This window comes from Telmatherina bonti (assembly GCF_933228915.1).
Source record: "Telmatherina bonti genome assembly, chromosome: 23".
In the NCBI taxonomy this organism is placed as follows: Eukaryota; Metazoa; Chordata; class Actinopteri; order Atheriniformes; family Telmatherinidae; genus Telmatherina; species Telmatherina bonti.
The window spans coordinates 20,594,634-20,620,059 of NC_136632.1; the positions used below are offsets into that span (position 1 = coordinate 20,594,634).

At 40.3% G+C, this 25,426-nt stretch overlaps 1 protein-coding gene across 1 annotated transcript in view; it reads right to left on the reverse strand.

Annotated features, from left to right (window-relative positions):
• podxl (podocalyxin-like) overlaps nucleotides 1-23,380 on the reverse strand; it is a 31,738-nt gene extending 8,358 nt beyond the window's left edge. The window contains exons 1-2 of the mRNA XM_079263458.1: nucleotides 22,962-23,380; nucleotides 1,188-1,784 (exon numbers count right to left, since the gene is read on the reverse strand). Coding sequence (XP_079119584.1) covers nucleotides 1,188-1,784; nucleotides 22,962-23,001 — 637 coding nt within the window. The 5' untranslated portion in view covers nucleotides 23,002-23,380. The remainder of the gene's footprint in view (nucleotides 1-1,187; nucleotides 1,785-22,961) is intronic.
• Between the last annotated feature and the right edge of the window lie 2,046 nt (nucleotides 23,381-25,426).

Genomic DNA, 25,426 nt, shown 5'->3' on the forward strand with positions numbered 1-25,426 from the left:
GGCTCTACTCTGAGCCCTTCCTGGATGACCGAGTTCCTCACCCTATCTCTAAGGGTGAGCCCGGCCACCCTGCGGGTTTACGAGATCTCGTTCTTTCGGTCATGACCCACAGCTCATGACCGTAGGTGAGGGTAGGAACGTAGATCGACTGGTAAATCGAGAGCTTCGCCTTCTGGCTCAGCTCCTTCTTCACCACGACAGACCGGCGCAGAGTCCGCATTACTGCAGACGCCGCACCGATCCGACTGTCGATCTCGCGCTCCATCCTTCCCTCACTCTTGAACAAGACCCCAAGATATTTAAACTCCTCCACTTGAGGCAGGACCTCACTCCCGACCCGGAGAGGGCAATCCACCCTATTACGGCTGAGGACCATGGTCTCAGATTTGGAGGTGCTGATTCTCATCCCAGCCGCTTCACACTCGGCCGCGAATCGCTCAAGCGAGAGCTGGAGATCACGACCAGATGAAGCCAACAGGACCACGTCATCTGCAAAAAGCAGGGACCCAATCCTGAGGCCACCAAGTCGGATCCCCTCAACACCTCGACTGCGCCTAGAAATTCTGTCCATATAAGTTATGAACAGAATCGGTGATAAAGGGCAGCCTTGGCGGAGTCCAACCCTCACCGGAAACGAATCCGACTTACTACCGGCAATGCGGACCAAGCTCTGACACCTGTCGTACAGGGACCGGACAGCTCGTACAAGGGGGTCCGGTACCCCATACTCCCGGAGTACCCCCCACAGGAGTCCCCGGGGGACACGGTCGAATGCCTTCTCCAGGTCCACAAAGCACATGTAGACTGGTTGGGCAAACTCCCATGTCCCCTCCAGGACCCCAGAGAGGGTATAGAGCTGGTCCACTGTTCCACGACCAGGACGAAAACCACACTGCTCCTCCTCAATCCGGGATTATGAGCCGTACTTGGTCTGGTCCCTCCCCTAGACACCTGTTTGCCATGGGTGACCATACCAGGGGCATAAAGCCCCAGACAACATAGCTGCTAGGATCTTTGTGATGTAAAATACATGGAAAACAATTGCGTATGTTTTTTTTTTTTCTTCAAATTCAAGTTATCAAACTTATAATGAAACCTCTGTTATTCAGTTCACCTGACAGTTATCAGAGTGTCCAAATTTCCATTGCAACAAAATGAAATAAAATGGATTAAAAACCAGCCTTTACCTTTGTTGCTGCCCTCTTGGCTTGTCACGGCAGCGGTGGAAGTGAGACTCGTTGAAGTTTGCTCTAAGGGTGCTGGAGTCATGGTGGTGTTGTGGTGCCCTGCACCTCCTGGCGGGTTAACAGGCCCGTCAGTGATTTTACTGGCTACAGAGGTACTAAGCATCCGTACTGTGGCATCCCTGATGGCTACTGGGGTGGTTTTGGCACCAGTGGTTGCAGCTTGGGCTGTGATTGTGGATATACTGGTGATAGAAGCAACAGTAGTAGGACCTGGGGGGTTAGGACTCTTTGTGGGGTTATTCTTGTCAGTGACTACTTGCAGTGTGGTTGGTTCTGGTTTAGTGGTCGCAGCTCTTGTAGATGGTGGAGCAGTGCTGGTGGCGGCAGTAGTTGGCTTTGTTGGTGCCTGTGTAGGCTTGGTTGGCACAGTTACAGCAGGTGGTGCCACAGTTGTGCCACTGGTTGCTTTGGCTGGACTGGGAGTAGTTATTGTACTGGCAATAGTTGCCACAACAGTTGGTGCACTTGAAGGTAGACCAGTTGGTATTTTCGTTGTCACTGTGGGACCAGTGGAATAGATGCTGGGAGACAGGCAGCCTAAAGAAAAAGACAAAAACAAATACAATCAGGATATTGCTGCAATTTTATTCAACTAAATATACAAGAACATGTTTCTTAACACTAAAATATTGTTGGATTGAACCTGCCAAAATAAAAAAGGTAATTACAGAATTATTAACAAACTATATAAAAAATTATACAAAAGAAAAAAAACAGTTTCCCATGAAGAAACCTATTAAATGTAACATGAATGTATATTTTCTGCTGTCATTTTCAACTGTTTTCATTTGACTTTTATTAAAACTCCTTTATTTTATACCAGTATTTGTTTCTGTATTTTTTTTCCCCCTTGATTCATGATTTATTCATATTTATGACCAATGATTTATTTCTGTATTTTATTTTCATCTGAAAATTTATTCATTCATTCATTTATTGACACTTTTTCATTCAGTCATATTTACATCCTTTTTATTTCCAGTCTTGCATTTTCTTCCTCTCTTTATTTCTCCAAGTGAGATTATTTCTGTGTTTCCTTTTCACATTTCTGAATGCATTTCTGCCTCATTATGTGAATGTGGGGGAGGGGAGGGGGGGTCTTCCAAGGCACATCTTGGGAGCAGATCCTCACCTGCTGGTCAAACAACACGTCGACGATGGAGATGGAGGCTTAGAGTGGGTGAACCTCTGCAGAAATGTCTGACATCCAGCATCAAAAGGTCTTTGGTATGTTGCTCTTTTAGCTGATATTTACTCAGTTACTGATAACCGTTTGGTGTGTATGCAGTGACTGAGATGATGTTTCAGCTGTAGAAAGGGTTAAATTTGGGCATTGTGGGTACTGAGTGGGGATCGACTTGAACTGGGCAAACTTTGCATGTCCCATGTGGTTTCAGTTACATGGACCCCATATGTGAAGCCCATAGGCTGGCTGGAAGAGTCCCATAAGGGATGTAGGTTGGTTAACTGGGTATCGGGAGTCCATGTTGGGCCCCAGTCAGAAACCCATCTGGGCATAGACAGGTGAGGGGAGCAGACCTGCAGATTGTAGATCTTATCCGGTCCGTTTTTAATTTTTTTCTAATTCAAGGTTTCCTCTATTAAAAGGACGAATATATAGGAAATATAAATAAATTTAATGGCTTAGTGGGTATTTTATCTGACCAATCAATTCTCACTGCCAAGCACCAGTTGTCACAACACGGCTGACTGACCAAATTCAGTGATCATTTTCTGGTGGAGTGGGTTCTTCGGAGACCTTGTCCACTATATGGGTGCTTGCTTTATCACATCCAATTAAATGAATTAAAATTAATTATTAAAAAAAAAACATCACAGGGTGTGTTGCATGGCTCTGTAATGCAGGCAATGTCCATGAAAAAGTTGTAAAATCGCCCTTTATACATCTTTAAAGTTGTGTAGTACTTAGTGTAGTACATGTAACCTGAATCCTTGTATTTTGCAGGTGTTCAAGTGATTTTTACAGAGACGCCTCCAGATTCTCTCCAGGGGTTTTATGCACTATAGATGAGACACTCCAGGTTTTTACTACTGTACAATAAAAAACTATATTCTAAAATAGCTATTTCTTCTTGTAGTTGTGAAAAATGTGTCCGTCTTCACTGCTTAAAGAGACTCTGCCTCTCTAAGGTGTTCTTTAATTATCATACCTCCAACTTTTCTACTCCTGCTACCCTCAATTTCAAGAAGAGCCAATATTTTTCACAAAGTAGTAAATGTTTTTCATGTTTTTAATATTTTAATGTCTATTGTGAATAAAATATTGCTTTTAAAGTTTGAAGAACTTTGCAAATTTTACACGACATGCTATTTCTTTTGGAGCAGTGTTGTATTTCATGCGCCACAGGAATTCCTATGCAGCCTCTGCACCTGGATTTCCTGCTGTTTGGCCATGTGTAAGCCCAACTCCCAACTCTCCATCTTCTGCTGTTTTTCTATTTATAACAAGCAGGACAGGATGCTGCACACAATATACTTGGAGGCACCACACCCATGACCAAGGTCTGTTTTGAGTGCACCATGAACAATCCTCGCCAAACGGCACAGCCTGAAAACAATAGCCTCACTGCCCCCCCCACACGTACAGCATATCCACTGAAAACCTATGCATTTTCAGGCTCCTGTACATGTGTGGTGATGCATCACACACACACACAGACCAACACCCAGTCATCCTGAATGCCTTTTTTTATTATGTAACGCTTCCGCATGAGCAGTTCTCCCATCTCCACTATTTCCCTGAATAATGATTGATTTATTAGTTGTCTGAGTGTATCACACATCATAACATTCCAGTCTATTCTTACCCATCTATTGTCTATGATTACATATACATGGGGTGCACATATGGTGCATGTGGTGATGGTTTTAGTCTTTGAGGGATTTGCTCTCTAACTAAACCTAATCTACTTTTTCAGACATTCGATTCATAAACACCCACATAAAAATCCTCTCATCAGGACTATTTTCCAACTACCCTGAGTCTACTTGGAGGAATCCCTGCAGTGTCAGAGCAGAGGCTGTCAGATTTCTACTTCACTCTGCATGTGAACGCATCACCAGCAGATAAGATTTCTGTTCTGGTCAAGTGGAGGCTGGTGGAGCCATGCCTGCGCTATCTCTGGTTAGTACAGACTTCACTTATCAGCTGCTAACCTGCTGTCCCAACAACATTACCACGAGAGGAAGAGTGTCAAAGTTCTTCACTCAGAAAAGCCCCTTTGATAAAGCAAAGTGTCCAAATGCCTCCGGCTGTTCTGAAGCTCAACGAAGGCAGATGTTCTTATAGCCGTTTGTCCATCCAGCGAGCACTATGGTTGCTATTTGCACAATAAGTATTTATCCAGACCTAACAACAAGGCGACAGTTTTTTTTTTTTTGGTTTTCTGTGAATGCTGCATGTCAGTAATCAGATTTTTAAGCTTGTTTTTTTCAGTGATAAATGCATCTTAAATCAATATTTCTGCTTCTATGTTCACTTATTCACACACGGCTTGAAGAATCTCGTTCTGCAAGGTGTGCCGTCTTGTTTGACGTGACCTCCGCTGACCCGAGCTGTCACTGATGTATCTGTTTCATAGCGGTGGACAGCACCCGCTGATCCTGCTGCTATCAGCACTTAGCTGTTTTTACCTCGCCCCCGCATTCCTCACCACACAGCTTCCAGAAAAACAGACAAAAGAAACACACACGTACTACCTGTTGTGTTAAATCCACTCATAGTACACCATGTTCTTATACTCATATACTATATACTTGAAGATGATTATTATTGATATATATATGTATATTTTCCTTGAACAATCGGACTGCAGTACAGAATAAATGATTTCACCACTATAGACACACCCACATGAAGTTGTCTCGTCGACTCTGCATCCATCATGTGGCTGAACTGATTAAGCTTCCATCTCTTGTTGGAGTTTTACAGTTTTAGATAATTTCTAAGCCCTTTATGAATCCTGCCGGTAGAGCAGCTGCTGTCACAAAGAAACGGTAAAAGAAAGGATGAATTCTTCTGTCTCTGCCAACCCAACGTGTAAGAACAGACACAAGACTCAGGGCTTGTATGAGTTTGGATCAATACGTCTTTCAGTGGGATTGATGTCAGTATTTACGTTAGTTTTCTTTAACAACCGGATGCTCAAATGACGACTTTGACAGTCTGGTGATCTGAATTAGCTCAGCTTTAAAGCATTTTATAATCAGGTCAATGTGAACAAGTTTCATAGTTTGCAGGACTGCAACACTGCTCCACCATCAGAGAGATGGATTGACGGTAAAAGAGCAATACAACAGATTTTTTTAAATTTTTTTATAAGAGAGGTCCAAGGTCACATTTAGAGGATATTGAAACACCAAATAAGTTATGTGGAGTTTAAAGTATCCTGGTGCCACAACCAGAAATCTGTCAGAATAAGAGAGATAATAATAACTTGATGTGTGTGTTAATGGTTGCTATGGTTACATTGAGTTAATCTACGCAGCTTTGCTTTCAATTAAATACATTACTAACCCATCAGATGCTGAACGGGGGTTTGGAAAATGCTTGGCTGAGAGATGGATCAATGCAGAGCTGCTTGCATGACGTTGATGAATATCTGGAAACGTGGGTTATGGTAGGGCGGAGGGTAAGTGTGTGAAGCCGGGTTTTTATTGGTTATTTACACCACAAATTTTTCAACACACTCACCGCCCACTGGTGGAATTGTGCTCGCCACTACAGCACAATGACTTTAATTCATTCAAACACACATTCACACATGGATAACAGTAGGCTGGTATTCAGATTGCTGGTGGGATCATTTACATTTCAGTCGAACTAAAGAAACTCGGACAGAACTCAATGTGCTTCACAAGCCATGACTGCAAAAGCTTGCTTTTATTTGAGCTAAAATTGAATAAATGTATTTTTATGTTTGTATAAAAGCAGGTTATCCTCGCTGAACTCATGTTTTACTGCTTAAAATGAGATGTTTTCACGTGGGAAGACATGATTGTCAAGTCTATTAGCGAGTCACAAAGTCCCCATCAAGACGAAATGAGGGGTTGGCTGGAAGGTGCAGCATCAATGTCAGGCATCAATGTCATCACTGAGGTAGAAACATTGTATGTAACGCGACAGAAGCTGCATCACATAAGACTGAGAAAGAAATCTCAAAGCATTTAAGGTGAAATTTCTACACATTTCTTTTTTATAAACCAAAATACAAATTTTACTATCTGGCAGGAGATTGATTTGATGTATTATTAAAACTCTTTTCAACTCCTTTCTGATGTCTAGGGTCAGCCTTTTCATGCCATGGTTACATGTAAACAAATAAAGTTAAGTTATTTCCAACTGGAATTTAAACATCTTTGGGGTTAAAAAAAAAAAATCCTCATATTAAAGTTTTAAGTTAAAATAAATTCATATGGACCCAATTTTTTTTAACTTTTGACATGCAGTTATTCTCTGCCAACCAGAGGCTGTTTGAAAATGCTTATTGCATATACCTGCATGTACACATGCCACATTTTATAGAGGAAAACTGTCTCAACAGAGCAGAAATAAATTAAATTGCTACTTCATTAATGATAAATAAAAAAGTTCTAATATAGTGTAAAATTATGACAACAGCAAATAACATGAAGAAATAAGAAGAGAATGAAAGAATCTTCTAATCCAAGCACAAAAGACCCACCAGAAGAATCCCAACTTGTCTGAGAAACATATTAAAGCAGAACCAGTTTCACTAACAGAATTTCCAGTATAAGGTGTTATGTGCATCTCAAAATCAAAACCAGTGCCTCTGTGTGTGTAAATATTTCCTGTTTTGTGAGAACGTCTTGGCTTAATCTTCAGCTGCCTGAACTCTCTGACCTCAGTCTGCTTTCTGAGTCCTGCAGTCTGAATATGTGTGTCTCATTCCTGCATGTCACAGCTGAGCGTGGACACTGTGACGCTCCAGTATACTCCGGCTGCAGAGGACGTGAGAACCAGCTGGCTGTCCTTTCCCTGGCTCCTCTTCTTACCTCTTGGATTCAGAGACAGGAAACAGCTCAGTTGATTAAGGGGTTTGTATGACTTCTAACTTTGATCAACTGTAAAAATTTCAGGCGGAGACGAAAGCAAACAAACCAGAACTCACTGGAGCAACAAATGCTGCATTTTATGTCGATCGCCCAACACGCACGGGACGATTTTCTTTCTTTGAATTCATCAGTTAATCTTTTTTTTTTTACCTCTCTGTTTTCATTTTATGAGAAAAAAAAAAGATTTATCATTTTGTTCCAGCACATAAACATGTATTTGAGCATTTAATGCTGAAAAACACTCCAGATGACGTAAATACAACATAAATATCAGCTCTTCCGTCGTTTGTCCCAAAGCAATCAGACATGTGCAAACACATTACTTCCTGTGCAAAAGAAGTTTTCCCTGAGAACAAATGCAGACTTCACAATGTGCTTCTCATCCAGACACACACTCATTCAACACTTCTGACACCACACATGGAGTACTTTCTCTGTCTTACATGCAACATGACTCAGATGGACAAATCATGTGGGTTTTAGCGTGTTATTAAACCCATCGTGGTTTAATGGCAGGAAAATCTGTGTAAAAAGGGGACATAATTGTCATTGGAAAGGCATTAACCTACCTATAATGCTTTTTTTTTTGGCTGAAAATGGATAAGGAAGGAGTGGGAGTGCGGCCTTTGTGATGGTTTAGGTGGGACTAATCACCCCTTACAGAGCAGAGCTCACAGCATTAATGCAGAACGGACCGTTTCACTTTCACTAAAGAGACAAAAAAAATCCCTCAGAAGAGACCTGATCTGACTTTGAAGTTGGTCCTTAAGGGAGCCTGTGAAGTGTGATGGAGTTAAGAATTAATCTACTGACACTAAATGAAGCGCTGGAGGGGGTCAGGCGGTGTGCTCAGTCTTCCGGCTCTACCTGTAGGGGTCCCACTGTCTGAGCAGTCAGCGTATTCATGTCGGTTCTGAGAGCCACAAATCAACAGCGGTGCTGCCAGAGAGTGGAGACGGCTCGGATTGTCCTCCCTGTGTCTGCTGCGCTGAGGAACATGTTCCCACAAAGAGGAAGATGGAGAAGGGAGGGGAAAAGGTGAAGCAGTGGCTGTGTTTTTAACATTTTCTGGTTGAGTTTTGTGATTTTCCTTCATTTTTCTTTGTCTGGTTTTATTTTGTGCACTAATTTCTTGTCTCATTTTGCTTCCTGTCCTCCTGCATCAGCCCCTCCCTCGTCCCAATGTGCTCCACCCGTTCCTCATTGCCTTCCCGTTATACGTGTATGTATATATACAGTTGTGCTCATATGTATTCATACCCTTTCATTAAAGAAGGAAAAAACAGTTGCCTGTAAAATAAGCTGAAATTGACTAAAGTAATAATAAATAAAAAATTTATGAAAATCATGACATTATTTTCTAATTCTGCTTCAATAGAATTTTTTTTTTTTTACAAAAGCAAACAAATAAGATAATTTATTACATATTACATCGCTCATAAAATAATCCTTTAATGTTTCTGCTCCAGTCAGGTGTTTTCTGTTCCTCTCAGTCAGACTTCTGCACCTGTTGACAGGTATTTTGTCCCACTGTTCAACAGAAAAGTGCTCTAATTTGTCCAGGACCAATTTCTTTGTTTGTTTTTTTTTTTCTTTCTTCAACTCAATTAAATAAAAAAAACAGTGTCTTATATTACTAAATTATATTTTTGCAAATTTTTAGTTATTGTTCCTTTTTTTAAAGTCTCCAGTTATTTGAGTGACTGTTGTAAATTCTGCCTTTTCTTTTATGAAAGGGGATGAATACATATGAGCACATCTGTACTTCCTCACGTGTCCAATGCCCCAGCATTTTTCCTCCTGTTGGTCTGGTATTATATCCGTAAAGGAATGTCTGACTGAGGCTTTTTTGTGACACTTGACTCACAGTTTAATAAGTTATTTTAAGGCATCAATGCTTGAGTCGGACGTCTAGTGGTGTGACTGAGAAGTGTTTTTCTTCAGTCAACTCCCAGCTATTTTTATATTACAGCATCCTTATTTGGCATGTCAGATTGTAAACTTCACCTAAATTTTGTGTTATGACATTTAAATGGTGCTGTATAAAAACAGACTACTACTCTGTCCATGATGCACTCATTCATTCCTATAAGGTAAAAAACAAACAAAGAAAACAAAACTTGTTTAGTCAGGCAGGGTCATCTGCTTCAGGCGTCAGTCAGCGGTTTCACACATCAGTGGTCACATGACCAGACCGCGCTGCAGTAGACTGGTTTGACATGTTTCCTTTGTGAGTTATGGTGCATACATGCTTCATGTTATTTGCCATTAAAACACATTATATTTAATGGTCTTTAGGTCAGGACTCTGGTGAGGTCATTCCTATTTTTTATGCAGGTTGTTAACAAAAACAATTAGATCTGGTGGAACTTTTTTTTCTTTAGACTGGCTCCCTGTTACAGCTCACTGTACTGAAGGTCAAACACCTAGGATGCCAAATAATGAAGGAACTCACAACTGATCTGAGTCTCATTTCAGCTGTTTTATTGGGTTTTATTTCCATCATCTTGTTTTTTCTTTTTTATCATTTTCTTAAAGGGGACATATTGTGTAAAATTTTCCACAAGCTGAAACATTTTAATTCACGTCTGCTGGAATGAAATGTTGGAGACAGCTTTGGTCTTAGCGGCTCTACTGTATGTACAGTAGCGGCTCTCTGAAACAGACCTCTGGAGATCAGATCGTTTCAGGAGGCAGAGATGTGTCTGAGCAGCTGATTTCTTTGCTTGTTAATCCACTCCTCCTTCACAGAGGTGGGTATTTCCTCCAGACTGGTGGCAGGACTTTGTGCTCCCATTGTAACTGCTAACAATGGAAAAGAAAAAATCCCACCTGTAGCTTTGGAACCATATATGTCTGACCTGGAGTCAGATTCCAACCAAAACAACAGTCCTTGTGTAAATTATTAACCATCAATTTCTTGCTTCTTTGTGCACATTTTAGACCTCTTGAAACTAATCTGCCTTTCATGCTAAAGATGCTCAACATGTTTTATTGAACATGTGAGGTTACAGCGTTAAGAAGCTTTTTTTTGTTAAAAATAACTTGCAGAAATAAATACTTTTTCAATTCAATTCAATTCAACTTTATTTTTATAGCGTCAAATCACAGCACTGCCATCTCAAGATGCTTTACAGACAGAGAAAAACCAAAACATAATGAAAGCCAAGTCATAGTAGCCTACATAAGGAAACCAACAGATTGAGTTGAAGGTCCAACTCAATCCTCCATCCTGAGCAAGCACACTGGCGACAGTGGGAAGGAAAAAACTCCCAACAGGAAGGAAACAGCAATAGAAATGATATGATTATATACTTTCCCTTCAGTGCTCTGGGACTGACAAACCACATTTCACATCTTTGTGTTCATGCCTGGAGCATCATGTGACAGCTGTGTTTGGCTTGATGTAACCACGTCACATGCCAGCAACTGGATATCAACACACTGGCTGTTTCAGATGGCTGCGAAACAGTGTCAGAGGAGGTGAGGAACAGACAGAGAGGAAGTGAGAAAGCAAGAGACAAAACACGAGTCAAAGTTGGGTCGACTATTTCTGGCTGGAAAGAACTCAGAAAAGAGACAGGATGCAAAACGGATGATGTAAAAATGTGTCACCTATAGGGGGCGCCAAATAACAAAAATCTGTCAAAAGCAGCAGTGCTGCTTTAAAAGCATGTAAATGTACCAGCCGCAATCCTTATAGATGAGGCGTAACTACAGTCATAGCTGTTTTAGTAATATGATAATTATTATTTATGACTTTTCCTAAACTCCTGGAGTAATCAGCAATATCTGTTGCAAATACATATTGTCAAATACATCCATGATGTCATTTAAGGACATCATGGATGTGTGGTTGTCCTAGTTATCCAGCTCAACTGAAACCCTGAATTGATGCACATCAGAACATGAGCGTGCACTCTGCGTGCCAAATGGAGGAGAGTAAATAAATAAATGTAGCTGCCACATTGCACTGTTGGAACAAAGCTGCCCAGTTAGCTTGGTGTCAATCCACACAAAGGCATCTCTGGTCCCACGTGTGGCCATGCAAGGATGCGCCACCCCTTCAATGTAGACCCCCACAGTAGCTGGGGCCTTTTGAGGGGTTCAGCTGCCTCCAAGTCTCTTTCAGAGAGAGGTATTTCATCTCTCTGTGGTGGGCTGCTGGGGGTGGGTGGCTGAGGAAGGGAAGGGACGCGGCTTTGCTTTACAATCAGTGAAGGGAGGTGAGGAGCTGTGAATGTAAAAACACTCAGCTGAAATAAAAGCAAGGCAAGTGAAAGGGAGGAGATTGCGGGACGGAGGGGGGTGGAAAGTGAAGAGGGGTTTGAGATGCTGTAAATCTAACGGCCACATGGAAATGACTGACCTCACACACACACACCAAGACATTATCTACAAACAACACACTCCCTGTCCTTGGAAACCAGCCTGGTATGTATGTTTAAACATGCTGTAAGTCACCCTGATGGTAAAAGTTCAATGTTAAAGCACCGTCAACCCCGATCCCACACCTAACCCATCAGTTTGCAGCGATACGTAAGTAAGGATAAAGCAAGCAGGCCGTTCTCTGAATTAAAAGTGCACTTATCAGTTATCAGTTTCAGGACATAAATCCACATAATTCAGTGAAACCTGCTCTTGAAAGTTGAAGACAACATTTGAGACAAGCCACTTGTCTCTGAGTTATTAGAGACAGGTTGGCAGAGATCTTTGCACGCTGAAATTTTGAATTTAGCAAACCACTCCATAACTATAATGAGATGGGCTCACAGTTGATTTATGGTCTTATATGCTGCTAAATAAGCCAAGGAAAATGATTTAACAGATAGTACGTAAGAGTATGAGTTGTCTGCATTTATCACAGTTCTACACTCATTCCTCAAAAGACAACTCCAAGACAACAGCGAGAGTTTTTAAAGATGACTTAACCAAATAGGTGTGTAAAATCAAGAGTTTTCAGTTGTTTGTGAACAGAGTCAAACTCCAGTCCACCAGGGCCAGTATCCTGCTGGTTTTTGTGGTCTCCATGCTCCAACACACCTGACCGAAACAAATCAATAGGATCCAATGGATCCAGATCATTTTGAATCAGATGTGTTAGTGAAGGGAAACCACTAATACCTGCTGGATGCCGGCCCTTGAGGACTAACCCTAACCCTAAAAGCATAAATATGTCATTGTAAAATATGATTTAAAGAAAGCACTCGGAGAGCGCAAACCTCCGCCTTTAAAAGGTTCCTGAATCCAAGTGGTGATCTGGATCCCACCTAAATTAAATTAGTTCTTCCTTTTCACATTTCCAACAAGTCTATGAGTTATCTTGAACACAAAAAAACAGAAAAACAGATAAATGCCGGTGAAAACATAACCTCCTTGGCAGAGACAATAACTTCCAAAGAAACAAACAACTGTGAGGGGCAGTGATGGTGCAAAAAATGTGAAAAGTTCAACACTTCATCTCCTTTTCTAATATCTTAAAACTTAAAATAACTGTATAAACATAAAGAATACACCAATGATGTCTAATGTGTAGCAGTAGCAATAATGTGAAAAACACAAGAACTCCTGCTGTCATATCTTAATAACTAATCATTTCTATATAAACATAAAACACAAAAAGTCAACATGAGAGCATCTGTGGTCATACATGCAAAACTAAAACCTTCTAAATAAACGTTACAAAAAAGAACACTGGAACTCCTGTGGCCACATCTTAATCTATATAATAACCATTAATAATCATTTCAAAATAAACAGATATAAAACACACAAACCTGTGGCCACACCTTGAGAACTCATTTCTAAATAAACAAAACAAACTCACTAGAAATATCAATGTGTAGCAGTAGCAATGAGCAATATGAAGTACTGAACATCCTGTTACAATATCCTAATAATAAACAGCGGTAGTAAAGAATATACACCACTCGGCCGGTACGCGCAACAGCGACAACACTTTCTCAGGAACCACACAACACAACTTAATGGGGAGGATTGCTATCACAAGCACACTCTTTGGGTGATCTATCGTGAGCTTGGGACTATTCTAGTCGTTCAAGAAGGTTTTCAATCCAGCTGTTAAGTACAGCGGTTTTTTTTTCCCGTAAACTTCGTATGTGAATTCCACCGCGTTACGTTCATGTTTTATTACATTTTGTGATTAAAAACGTGTAAATTACGTTAGAGGAGTTCCATATTGAAGTGTGTTGTAAACAGTGATGACTTCCTGTTGGTGTCTTGACCAATAAGATGCTGACATCCAATCCCAGCAGCTGAAGGTCAACGTGAGTTAAAATAGTTATCTTCCAGTATCCAAAACAAAGTAATAAAAAAAAGTGATACAAAAACAGAATCACCACCAAAATTAAACCAGTTCTTCATGTTCACATTTCCAATGACTCCTGGAAGTTTCATGAAAGTCCGTCCATAACTTTTTGAGTTATCTTGAACACAAACAGATAAATGGTAGGTAAAACACAGGTAAAAATATACAAAAACTTCCAAAGAAAAAGTCCCACTAATATCTGTCATGGCAGTGAGAATCGCCTCTAAAGAACATAAAGGAAACCAAGTCTATTGATGAGGGTTGCAGAGTATCTTCAGGAAACCAGATCATTGTCTGTTTAGAGGATTTAACACATGGTTTAGTTGCTGCGATGGACTGGTGACCTGTCCAGTGGAGACCCTACCTCTGGCCCAATGATTACTGGGAGAGGCTCCCAGTTTCCTGTGGACCCTTAACTGGACTAAGCAGTTAAGAAAATGGATGAAACGGGATGATTTAGATGGGAGGAGGGTAGAGAACAAGTTGTTACAACTGGTTTAAATAGAAATACCATATTTATATACTTTTACGAGTATATTAACTGAGTTTTGTTTGCAGAGAGTTTTTGAGCTGCCAATGATAAAACTGGAAAAGTATTTGAAGAGGCATGTTATGACCCCAGTGGTGTCTAGGGGAAAAAGGGGGTTGCAACACAAAAAAAAGAGTGGCAACTAAAAGTTCCAATAAAAGGGTGGGATTTTATTTACAATGATTCAAACCAAGGAAACTAAAGGGTACAACTTAAAACATCCTGTGACAGGAGCAAAACCCACTATTTAACAAAACTCCAAAAGGGATAACTCAAAACTTCCCAATACGAAAGAGATAACTTAATACAATAACACAAAACCCAAACAACTCTGTAATCACAGACAAAAATACTACAAGTTCTGTAACTCTACAGCAAGTCAAAAGTCCCAGAAGGCAAAATCTCAGCAAAACCCACAAACAGTACAACAGTGGCAAACTGTGTCACACTCAAACACAGCTGCCCTGAATGAGGCTGATGATGTCCCTTAAATAGGAGAGTGGCGGAGGAGGTAGCCAATGAGCCTTGGTCCTGAAAAGTCCTCCACCAATCCTAAAGCACCAAGGGTAGAGGCTGAGATGCAGAAGGCTGGCCAATCCTAGTCTTGTGCGGGTGTTGGGACATCTTCCTCCACATTCCAGCAGGCTTGGGCCGTAACAGGCAGACCTCTGCCAAGAAACTCATTTTCATCATTATTATTGTGAAGAAACTTTTAAAAGGTTCCTGCCCACAATTCCTTCCCGAATCTTCCCAAAATTTCCCACAAAAATCCTGTAGGCTTTGCAAAAATTTACTAACAAACAGATGAATGTGAGCAAAAACACAATGCGCTATCCTGATCTTATAGGCAAGGACTACATTGCAGCAAAGTTGGTTTTTACTTACAAATTGACGAGCAATGTAACTAAACTGAATGTAACTCAGTAGAACGCAGATGAAAATGACATTAGCTGAGTCCAGGGGGGCCAGATGTCACGCTTTGTGTGGGATCGTCCCGCATTTCTATTACTTTTCACACGTCCCACAGAACAGGGCCGCTGTCCCGCATTGTGACAACCAGTCTTCACTTTTGTGAAGGAAAAAAAAACCCAAAACAAAACTGGATTTCATTAATTGTGTGTTGCAAAATATTTGACTGCTGTCACATCACACCGCCTGCTGATTTGAGTTACACTCATGTCAGTCAAACTAGGAGGCGGGACTTAATGCACATCTAGGATGCACCCACTAACGAAAATAGATAAATAAATACACTGATCGATCATGGAGGACATGGAGGCGACTGCAGCAAAGAAGAAAAGAAAGTGTTACAACAACGACTGGGAAAGCAGATATTCCTGGGTTAAACCTGTTCGAGGAGACTGTGAGGGTTTGTCGAAGTCATTTTTCTGTGTCACACGGCGGAGAATATGTCGTAAAGTCACCAAAAACGCGCTGCTCAGAGGAAGTCTTTATAATAACAGATTTGTTATGTTTGGTTTGTCATTTTATTACCAAAGAGCAGAATAGAAAGTTTATTTTTTCTAAAACTTTGTCATGGCAGAGTGGAACTGTCCAACATTGTCCCACATTTTCAGTCTTTGTCCCACATTTGGTGAGAGAAGATCTGGTCACCCTAGCTGAGTCCTGCAGACAGCAGGCCATCCAGCTTATCAGTGCTCACCCCCATGGCATGAGTTTGTAGCAGAAGAGTCCAGATGCTGGACTGACCCAAGTGAAAACACTCGACACATCGTGAAACACTAAATATGACTGTTTAGCAACAATATTCAAGAACAGGACAATATTCTGCTCCCATTTAATCCAGCAAACCAGTTACCTTAGTTTCAACATGTTGACAGGAAGCAGTTAAAAGAAGAGGATGTGCCAACACCAACCTGCCGTGTGTTTTTAAGATTTTTAGCTTCGATTTATTTCCTATATTTATACCGGATGTCCTAAACGTTGCTGGAAACTATTTTCATCTGTTTTACAAACAACTGAAGCAAATATTGACCGTCTGTGTTCATGTGTGTGTTGCATACCTTTAAAGGAGGATGTGTTTTTGTGTCTTTAGATGAGCACAAACACACACACACACACACACACGCAGCAGTTTTGTGTTTTTCCTAAAAGCTGAGAAGTGAGTGGGCAGATGAACGGAGTGCTGAGACAGGAGGAAAAGTTGAGGCAAAGAAGGGGTGGGGGGTGGGGGGGGGGGGGGGGTGGGGGGGGGGGAGTGTTTGTCCATGACGGTACCAGCCACAGGGCTGATTAACACACCTGGGTGTGTTACATGGCATGCCGGGGGGAGTACGGGGTTACAGCAGAGGTGAAGGCAAGTGGCTCCATCTGGACAAAGATGGAGGAGGGAGCTTTACGGATAGCAGAGGTTCCTCCCTGAAGGAATGTCGTGTCTCTGTGCCAACCAGGCATAACTTTTAAAGACATGATGCATCTTAACAGTAAACACAAGGTGTGTCTCAGATCTTTAAGTCATGAAAGGGGGGGTGGAATAAACATTCTGCTCTCTAATCCCCCAAGTCTTTGTATAAATAACTCAAAACAACATCTGTAGCTCTTCTTCAGGCCGATCGTGTTATTTTTAACAAATAAATTTAAAACAAACAGGTTTAAAAACTGCTAAATTACCCAGCAGGTTATTCTAACTTTACTGGAGACTAAATATTTCAATTTAAAATGATTTAAGATTCCCAAAAACACAACCATCCAAACTGAACAGTAACACAGACAAAAAAACACCCTATAGGGAAAAATCCTAGAAAATGATGCAGTTCAGAACTGGGTCTTTACTACACTGATACACTCATCATTATGTGACTTTGTAATGCAAATAGCTAATCAGCCAATCACATGGCAGCAGCTATATGGATTTAGACATATTGGTAGGGTCAAGACGACCTGCTGAAGATCAAACTGAATATCAGAATGAGGAAGAAATGAAGGATTATTGGTCTCAGCATTTCAGAAACAACTTGATCTGCTGGGATTTTCACACACAACCACCTGTAGGGTTTACAGAGGGTTTAGTTTAGTTTAGTTTACTAAGGATCCCCATTAGCTGTAGCAAGCTACAGCTATTCTTCCTGGGGTCCGGCACAATTATAATATCAAAACAAAAACTTATCAATATTTCAGTTCAATCCTGAAATTCAAGGTATTTACATCTTCAAAATCTTCTCTTTACATCCATTTTTACATAAGTAAATGCATGCACGAAATGTTCATTCATATTACATCCTATCATGTAAACTATTCATTTACAAAAAATACGCTTACTTATAATTGGATATCAACCTATATATTTAATTATCTGTAATACAAATCTTCTAGTACACCTCTATCCACATTATCAATTAGTTTACTCTATTACACATTCATTTGTATTTATTATACTTATCAACAATCCCCTTATAATTATGATTTATATAGATACATGTACTTTTGAAAAATAGTCTTTTAATAATATTTAAAAGTTTGTAAGGTCAGTGGTTAACTTAATGTTCTTCGGTAGAGAATTCCATATTTTCATGGCTCTGTACATAACTGTTCTTTTTATGGCATCTGATTTTGCTTTAGGCAAGCTACAATTTCCATCTTTTGCATGTCTTGTGGTGGTCTGAAAATAAAAAAAATACCCAGTGAGCCACACTTATGGTGAAAAAAAAAAAACAAAAACCTAGCTAACAGTCACTGCAGTAACCATTTGCTACCGTCTCTGAGCATAAAATACATGGAAGCATGAAGCAGATGTAGCAGACAGTCGTAGGAAACCACACCGGGCGATTCAGCTGCGACATTCAGATGATGAGGTGGGAATTAGGTGTGAACAGCATGACAGCTTGGGCTAATGGAGGTGAAATGGTCAGAGGGGTTACTCCTCACACTTTAGACACCTTAGTACTAACTGCACATCATCTAAGCGCCTCAGCCTATCCGAGTATCGCTGCTATCTCTTTATGACCACAATGCAGCATCTTCTGATGGAAAATTTCCAGCAGGATGATGCACCATGTCACAACAAATCACCTCCAACTGCTTTCATGAACATGACGATGAGTTCACTGCTCCAACGGCCTCCACAGTCACCAGGTCTCCGCTTTGGGATGTGGTGGAACGGGAGATTCTCATCATGGATGTGCAGCAAATGTGTGATGCTTCATGTCGATATGGAGCAAAATCCCTCAGGAATGTTTCCAACACCTTGCTGAAGTCAGTTCTGAAGTCTAAACGGGGTAAAAATCTCCTTCATTCTGGCTGATGAGTGTAAAAACCTTCTTGTACTTTGTCCTTTTCATCGTGGGAAGGTAGCATATGTCAGCGGCGTTATCAAAAATAGCAAACCGTATTGTCAACACTTTGTGAGTGAAAAGAGGAAACTGGTTACAGAATTTTCTCACTAGCTAATGACTCAGCTAAAGTCTGTAGATCATCAGGACGTCGGGGCTCAGCTTCAGCTGCGCAGTGAGACTAACTGAAGATGCGAAGTCATGACAGTATCTGCGTTTCATCATGTTGGATCCCCATCAGAATGGTTTGGAAATCACAGTCCACAGCAGCCTGCGTCTAAAATAAAATAATGAATATGGAGGGGGGGGGGGGGACTCAAGGCCGTCTCCTACCGCCACACCCTGGTTGGGAGCCAGGATGTTGATAAAGTCTTTTTTCTTTTCCCCTCCTCTATTGTTTCTCCTTTCTCTTTCATGCGGAGGCCGGTGCAGGCGTGGTGTGCGCCAAGCAGCGTCTCCTCCAGCCGCCGATGTTCGGACAGGACAGGAACCCCAACTGCCTGTTATCTTGTAGGAAACGGACAGGCTGTGAACCAGCAGGCAAGTAAGAAAGACGGGGTGTGTGCAGGGGTTAGGAAGTCCTGGAGGGTACTGATAAGTGATGACACTGCCTCCTTCCTAAACCCCAGCCGCATCTGATTTATTTAAAGCAGTGACGTCTCCGTCGTCACTTTGCGCCTTTGATTTAAGAAGGTCGTTTTGACCTCTTTAAATCCGAGACTGTCATCTTAATTCTTTTCTCATTTGCCTACGTCCTGATTTGAGAAAGCTAGCTGAAGAAAATGAGACTGAATTTGTGCACTTTGTGTAACTTTCCTTGTTTAGTCTAACTCAGAGGTTTCCAAAGTTTTTCTGCAGGCTCTCTTTTTATCAGCGACAATAATGTCGAGCCCCCCCTCCCGTCTCATGAACCAAAGAAACACACGAAGAAATGTGTCTTTAGTTTTAGTGGCTGGATTGTAGGTGACTATAACTGAAATGCTGTCAGTATTATTATTCATTCTTCTGCTTCAGAGTGAAACATTTGAAACCAGGAATCTCTGCAAACTACTTTAGGCGAGTTTTCTATGAGGCGATGCTGCTTTAGTAAAACAACTTTGCTATATCTGATAGTTGGATAGTTTATTTCTAAAGTAACCTGCAGGCTTTTTTATGTGTTCAGGATAAAAAGTCCCGACGTGGTGGTGTAACTTGTTTGGTTTTATACTTCATTATATTAGATAATATTTTGGTTCATGCGTTCTCATTCTTACCCACCACTGATTACTACTATAACTGGTCAAGCAGAGACCGATATGCTCCATCATGGTTTGTTCTCTTTTTATATTAAAGTCTCTTTTGTTGATTTATCATCATTTCCTATGAGTACTTTTATAAATTTATCCAGTGCCAAAATTCCCAAGTTTTATTTAGCCTTGCTGTGCCCCGCCCCTGTGATAACTCTGGGGCCCCCCTGGGGGTCCCGCCCCCCGGTTTGGGAACCACTGGTCTAACTAAACAAAACAAGAAGAAATGCCATAATCCTGTCATACTTTGAGCTTTGATAGGAGCTCTTACAAATAATAAATCCTCTCACTGCACCCTCCTGATCTGTGGAAAGGAAAAACAATCCTAAACTGAATCCTTCATTTATTCAGCTCATCCTTCCAAAGCAACTTACAAGTGAATCGACACCTTTTAAGCCTCCGTTCAGTCACACACCCAGATCTATAGCTTGATTGCTAAATCAATGTAAAATCCGACAAGTGCATTAGTTCAAGTCAGGAGTGTGTTAGTTGTGTGTGGGGATGAGGTGTTCTCTCCACAGATGAGACTTTTGTCGCTCTACCAGCAGCAGATAAAACTCCTGAGAGAAACAAACTGGTTTGAATGAAGCATAAATCTGGCAGAAACTGAACTGTGTGCAGAACTGCATGATGTCTTTGTAGTTCAACGATGAAATGTTTTGTTTGCTGGTTGAAGAGCAAAGCCTTTACCTGAACTGGTGATATACTGAGACACATGTCCTGGTTATTTCCTTGTTGTAGAGTTAAATTCAATACAACAGAGATTATTGTGTATTGTGTTAAATGGATTGATTAATAAATAGATTCAATTAGGAGCAATGTAGGGTTCAGACAGCAAGTAAATTGGCATTTTGATTGCAGGGTGGCTACTCATGTTATTCCCTTGGTTTAACTCCAAACAAGATTTCCTCAAATGTTCAACCGATAAAACATATCTTGTTTTCCACGATTTAATAGCTCAAAACTCTTATTCAGTTATTTGCTTTTAGCTGAAATGAAAACAAAAAAAAAGTCTGGTGTTTAATTATTTGAAGTTTCAGAGAAACAACCTGGAGCTTACATGTGGTTGTTTAACAGATTAACCACTAGGGGTGGGAAAAATCTAATTGAAAAATCAAAAATTGGGGTATTTTTGATTCACAATTTTAAAATCGATTTTTTGTTGTTGTTGTTGTTAAAAAAAATCTTTTTTTTTTCAAGTAAATAAAAATAATCCACTATAAAAAAAAAAAAAAAAATTGTCAGAATGATGATCTGGCTACTGTGTTTCAATTCCTCATTGAAAAAAATAAAAAATAAAAAAAAATAACAAGCAAAAAAAAAAGTTTTATACATTTTTTTTGTTTTTTATCTACAGAAATCAGCAATATTGAAAAATTGTGAAAATCACAATTTAAATCGAATCGACAGCCAAAAAAATCTAAATCGAATTGGGACAAAAGCATCCCGTCACAGCCCTATTAACCACACACTTCAAATGTCATCTCAGGTTGTTAGAAAAATATAAAACAAGAAACACCGCACCAACCCTTTAGATTTATCTGAACAAAACAACTTTACGTGTGATAAAACTGTTGGACAAACAGACACAGATGTAGATTCACACGAGCGAATCGGCTCTAGAAGAAAAGTGCTGACTGCCTTTGAATAAAGCTTGCAGGGCTGCGTCAGCCATGTTTTTTCACACGCTCAAACAGGAGAGGAGCGGCAGGTGCATAATTAAAGAAAAACACTTTCTTTGCCTTTCAAGCAGGGAGGGGGGTCGGGGGTGCGCTTCATTATTCAGGCTGCTTCTGTCTCTGGGCAAAGCTCTCAGTTGGCTCTGTGTGAGTGTGTCAATGTGCTTTTTGGAGGGATGGAAGACGAAAAGAAGGGGGGGTGCAGGCATTTGGGGAGTCCTCAACTATGGGATGATGTGGAGTGGAGGGGGGTGGATGTTTGAGCTCTGAATCTTAAAACTATTTGGCCTGATTATAGTGTCTTTCTGAAGGGATTTTATCCAAAAGCAGCAGGATGAACAGAGCCGAGCTGCAGCTCAGAGAAAAGACTCAAAGCTGTAAACAGATTTTTACTGTTTAAAACACTAAAAAGAAAAGGATGAAAACAGGCCTCAGCGTTCTGCGTTGGATTGCTTTTGCTCAGGATCTTTTAACTTCTCATTATGCATTTCAAGTCACCAGTAAAATAGTTTGCAGTGAATGTTGAATAATGTTTAAGTCTGTTGTAGTTCTGCTTTTGTTAAACTGTATTATTTCATTTTAACTGCAAGGATTTCCTGTTGTTTTCAGTGCAAAACAAATCTGATACAAACACATCATGTGAACATCCTGCACTGCCTGAAACTGCAGCATAACAATTCAAATGAATACTTTTCCCCACACTTTGTGGTATAAACTTAAAGTCAAAGTAATGTCTTCAGTACATTTTCACTGTATTTTCAACTTGAGTTTTGATAAAAGGTGGAAAACTAGTGTTGAAAAATTCCCATATTTCCATATAACACCACCTAATCAAGCATTTTTACACCATACTAGAACATTTTTGCATCAATTTGCATGAATTTTGCTTTATTGTTGCTTCTAAAAAAAATTATGTAGTTTCTGTAGTATTTTTTAAAAAATCTTTTATTCACATGCAGAGAAAGTTGAACTACTTTAAAATTGGTATTTCTAGTTTAATCACAGTTTGCACTTTGTTTGTGAACCTGTTTGAGCTTTACATCACACTTCTTTATGATAAATAAAAATAAAGCTTTTAAAACTCGAGGCTGAGAGCAAACGGTGCCAAATGGGGAACTGCTTCACTTATCAGAGCAGATCTTTGCAGAAATGGCTTTACACACATTTAGAGCTACATCATTCCAAAGGGATATTCAGATACAATCTAAAAGTTTTTTTTTTCTCCGATAAACCTGATTTTATTTTCATCGGTGCCATCTACATTTATTATTCCAATTTAACTAAACTACAAGTTCTTATAATAATAAAAAAAACAAACATCCAGTTTAGTCTGAAAAATGAGACCAAATGCATCCAGGACATCCTGAGATGTGTGTTCACCTGTTGCTTCATCTCACATTGCTGCATCTCAGAACTGATGCGATCTCCACACACACCTGTTTCATCCTCAAGCCGACAGGTTAATGCTGTTTCTCATCGCAGATGTTTGACATGAAAAAATACTCACTTAGTGAAAGTAGCAGCCACGTGGTCCTCATCGCTCTCATCCTGTTTCTGCTGGTTGTTCTTCCCAGATGGATTTATCCTTCATGCAGCGCAGCACTACAATCCCTCACTTTGTGTTTCAATTTCACTGATTTCACTGATTTCACACTTTCTCCTTGAATTTGAGTCTATGAAAAAACAATCTTGCCCAATGTTTTTTTTTTTTTTTTGGACTGAAAGCAAAGAATGCTTTTGTTGGTCTTGCGCCTTCTTTCTCTCCTCTCTCTGTGCAGAGTTTGGGATTTGGGGGAAGAGTGTTTCTGCGGTCTCCTTGGCTGCACCGTTGTTCCTCAGTCTCTCTCCCACAGCGGCTCCGTGCTGTATTGTGTTCAATCAGTCGCCGCTCTCCTGCAAAGTGTTCAGCTGTTTGCAGAGCACCAGCACTGCCCTGCCTCCCTTATCATGAGAAAGCAGGGGCAGACCCAGACCAGTCCAATCCCATAGCTCTGGACTCGCTGCTGCTGGGACACTTTGAATAACAAAGGAAGCAGTGAGACAATGTCTTCCCTTAGTTTTGATTCATTTCTAAAATGGTCCATGACTCAAGGCCGGAGGGTGAAGTCACATCAGCAATGATGGGGTTTGATCTCAGGAAGGGATTGCTTTGATTCCCAGTCAGCGTGTCTTTAAGCCAGCTTCATGTCCAGCTGCAGTTCAGCAGTTTATGGCTAAATGAGCTGCTGAGTGTCAGCTTGGGTTTAGAAGTCTGATTTGTTTCCAAAATTTCACTCTTAAAATTCCAATCTCATCAATCTTTTTATAAAATCAAGGGTTTGACTTCATTTTTTGGTTATATCTTGTAGTGGGATCCGTCATCTCTAGTTTAGACTTGGCTTAGTCTTTACTGTCTTTCATTCACCTCTCTGATTGCTTGTTCAGGCTCCCCACTCCACATCAAAGCGATTTTATTACCAGCTTTGGTCCATGCTTGGGATGGCATTGATGGATGCCACTCTGGACTAAACCAGTGCCTTGGTTTTAAAAGCTGGTTTGATAGTAAATATTTAGGATCAATATGATGTGTAGCTGACGAGCTGTCCAGGGTGTACCCTGCCTTTCGCCCAAAGACTGCTGGGATAGGCTCCAGTTCAATTCAATTCAACTTTATTTATAGCATCAAATCACGGCAATGCCATCTCAAGATGCTTTATAGACAGAGAAAAACACAATGAAAGACAATCCATAACAGCCTATATAAGGAAACCAACAGATTGAGTTGAGTCCAATTCAATCTCCCATCCTGAGCAAGCACACGGCAACAGTGGGAAGGAAAAAACTCCCTTTTAACAGGAAGGAAATCTCCGGCAGAACCCGGCTCAAGGACAGGCAGCCATCTGCCTCTGCTGTGTGGGGGGGAAGAGGACAGAAAGACAACAGACAGCTCCAGCTGCCCCATGACCCTTCAATGGACTAAGTAGTTAGGATAATGAATGAATGAATGGATGAATGAATGATGTGTAGCTGTGATTATGTGAAACCAACAAAATGATATTCATGAAGATAATTAGTGCTTAGTTTTTACATTCTAACACTAAGTTTCCGACACTAAGTTATGTTAGTAATATAATAATGTGTCGTTGTCTTATTTACAAAGAGCTAAGACTGAAGCACTTGTTGTGTTTGCTGTAAATATGCATCCGCTGGTGAAAAAGCACATTGTTCAAAGCCATGCATATACCTGATTTTGTAGCTTAATAAAGAAAATTTGGTAGAAAATGTCTAAAATGGGGAAACATGCATGAGTCGTATTTTAGGAGTGGGCAAATCGAATGTTTGCTTTCACATTATTGTTTAACAGAATAACCACTAGTGGTCGGAAAATCGGATTGAAAAATCAAAAACTGGGATTTTTTTGATTCACAATTTTAAAATCGATTTTTTTTTGTTAAATAATTTTTTTTAAATAAATAAAAATAATCAACTATTAAATTTTTGTCATTTTTTATTGTTTTTATTGATCTTTTTACTTGTATTCTTGGGCATTATAGCAGCAGAATGATGGTCTGGCTACTGTGTTGTTTTTTCCTAATTGAAAAAAAAATGTCAAGCAAAAAAAAAATTTGCACTTTTATTTTGTTTTTAACCTACAAAATTCAGCAGTATCAAATTGTGAGAATCGCAATTTAAATTGAATTGGCACCTAATAAATCGGAATTGAATCAGGACAAAAGCATATCGTCACAGCCCTACTGTATTTACTTCCTGCTTGCTGGAGAGGTTACTCTTTACTAAATACTCTTATGGGTTGTACACACAAATCATCAATTTTGTTGTTAAAATGTGAACCTTTATTGTATTTGTTGTCAACGGTTAGCAGCTTTTATGTTGGGCAAGAAATGTGGAATGACAGCAATGTGAAACCTGTATTTCCGCAGTCCCAGTGGATGATGGGTTGTCATGTTTCACTAACAGATTTATCATCATTCA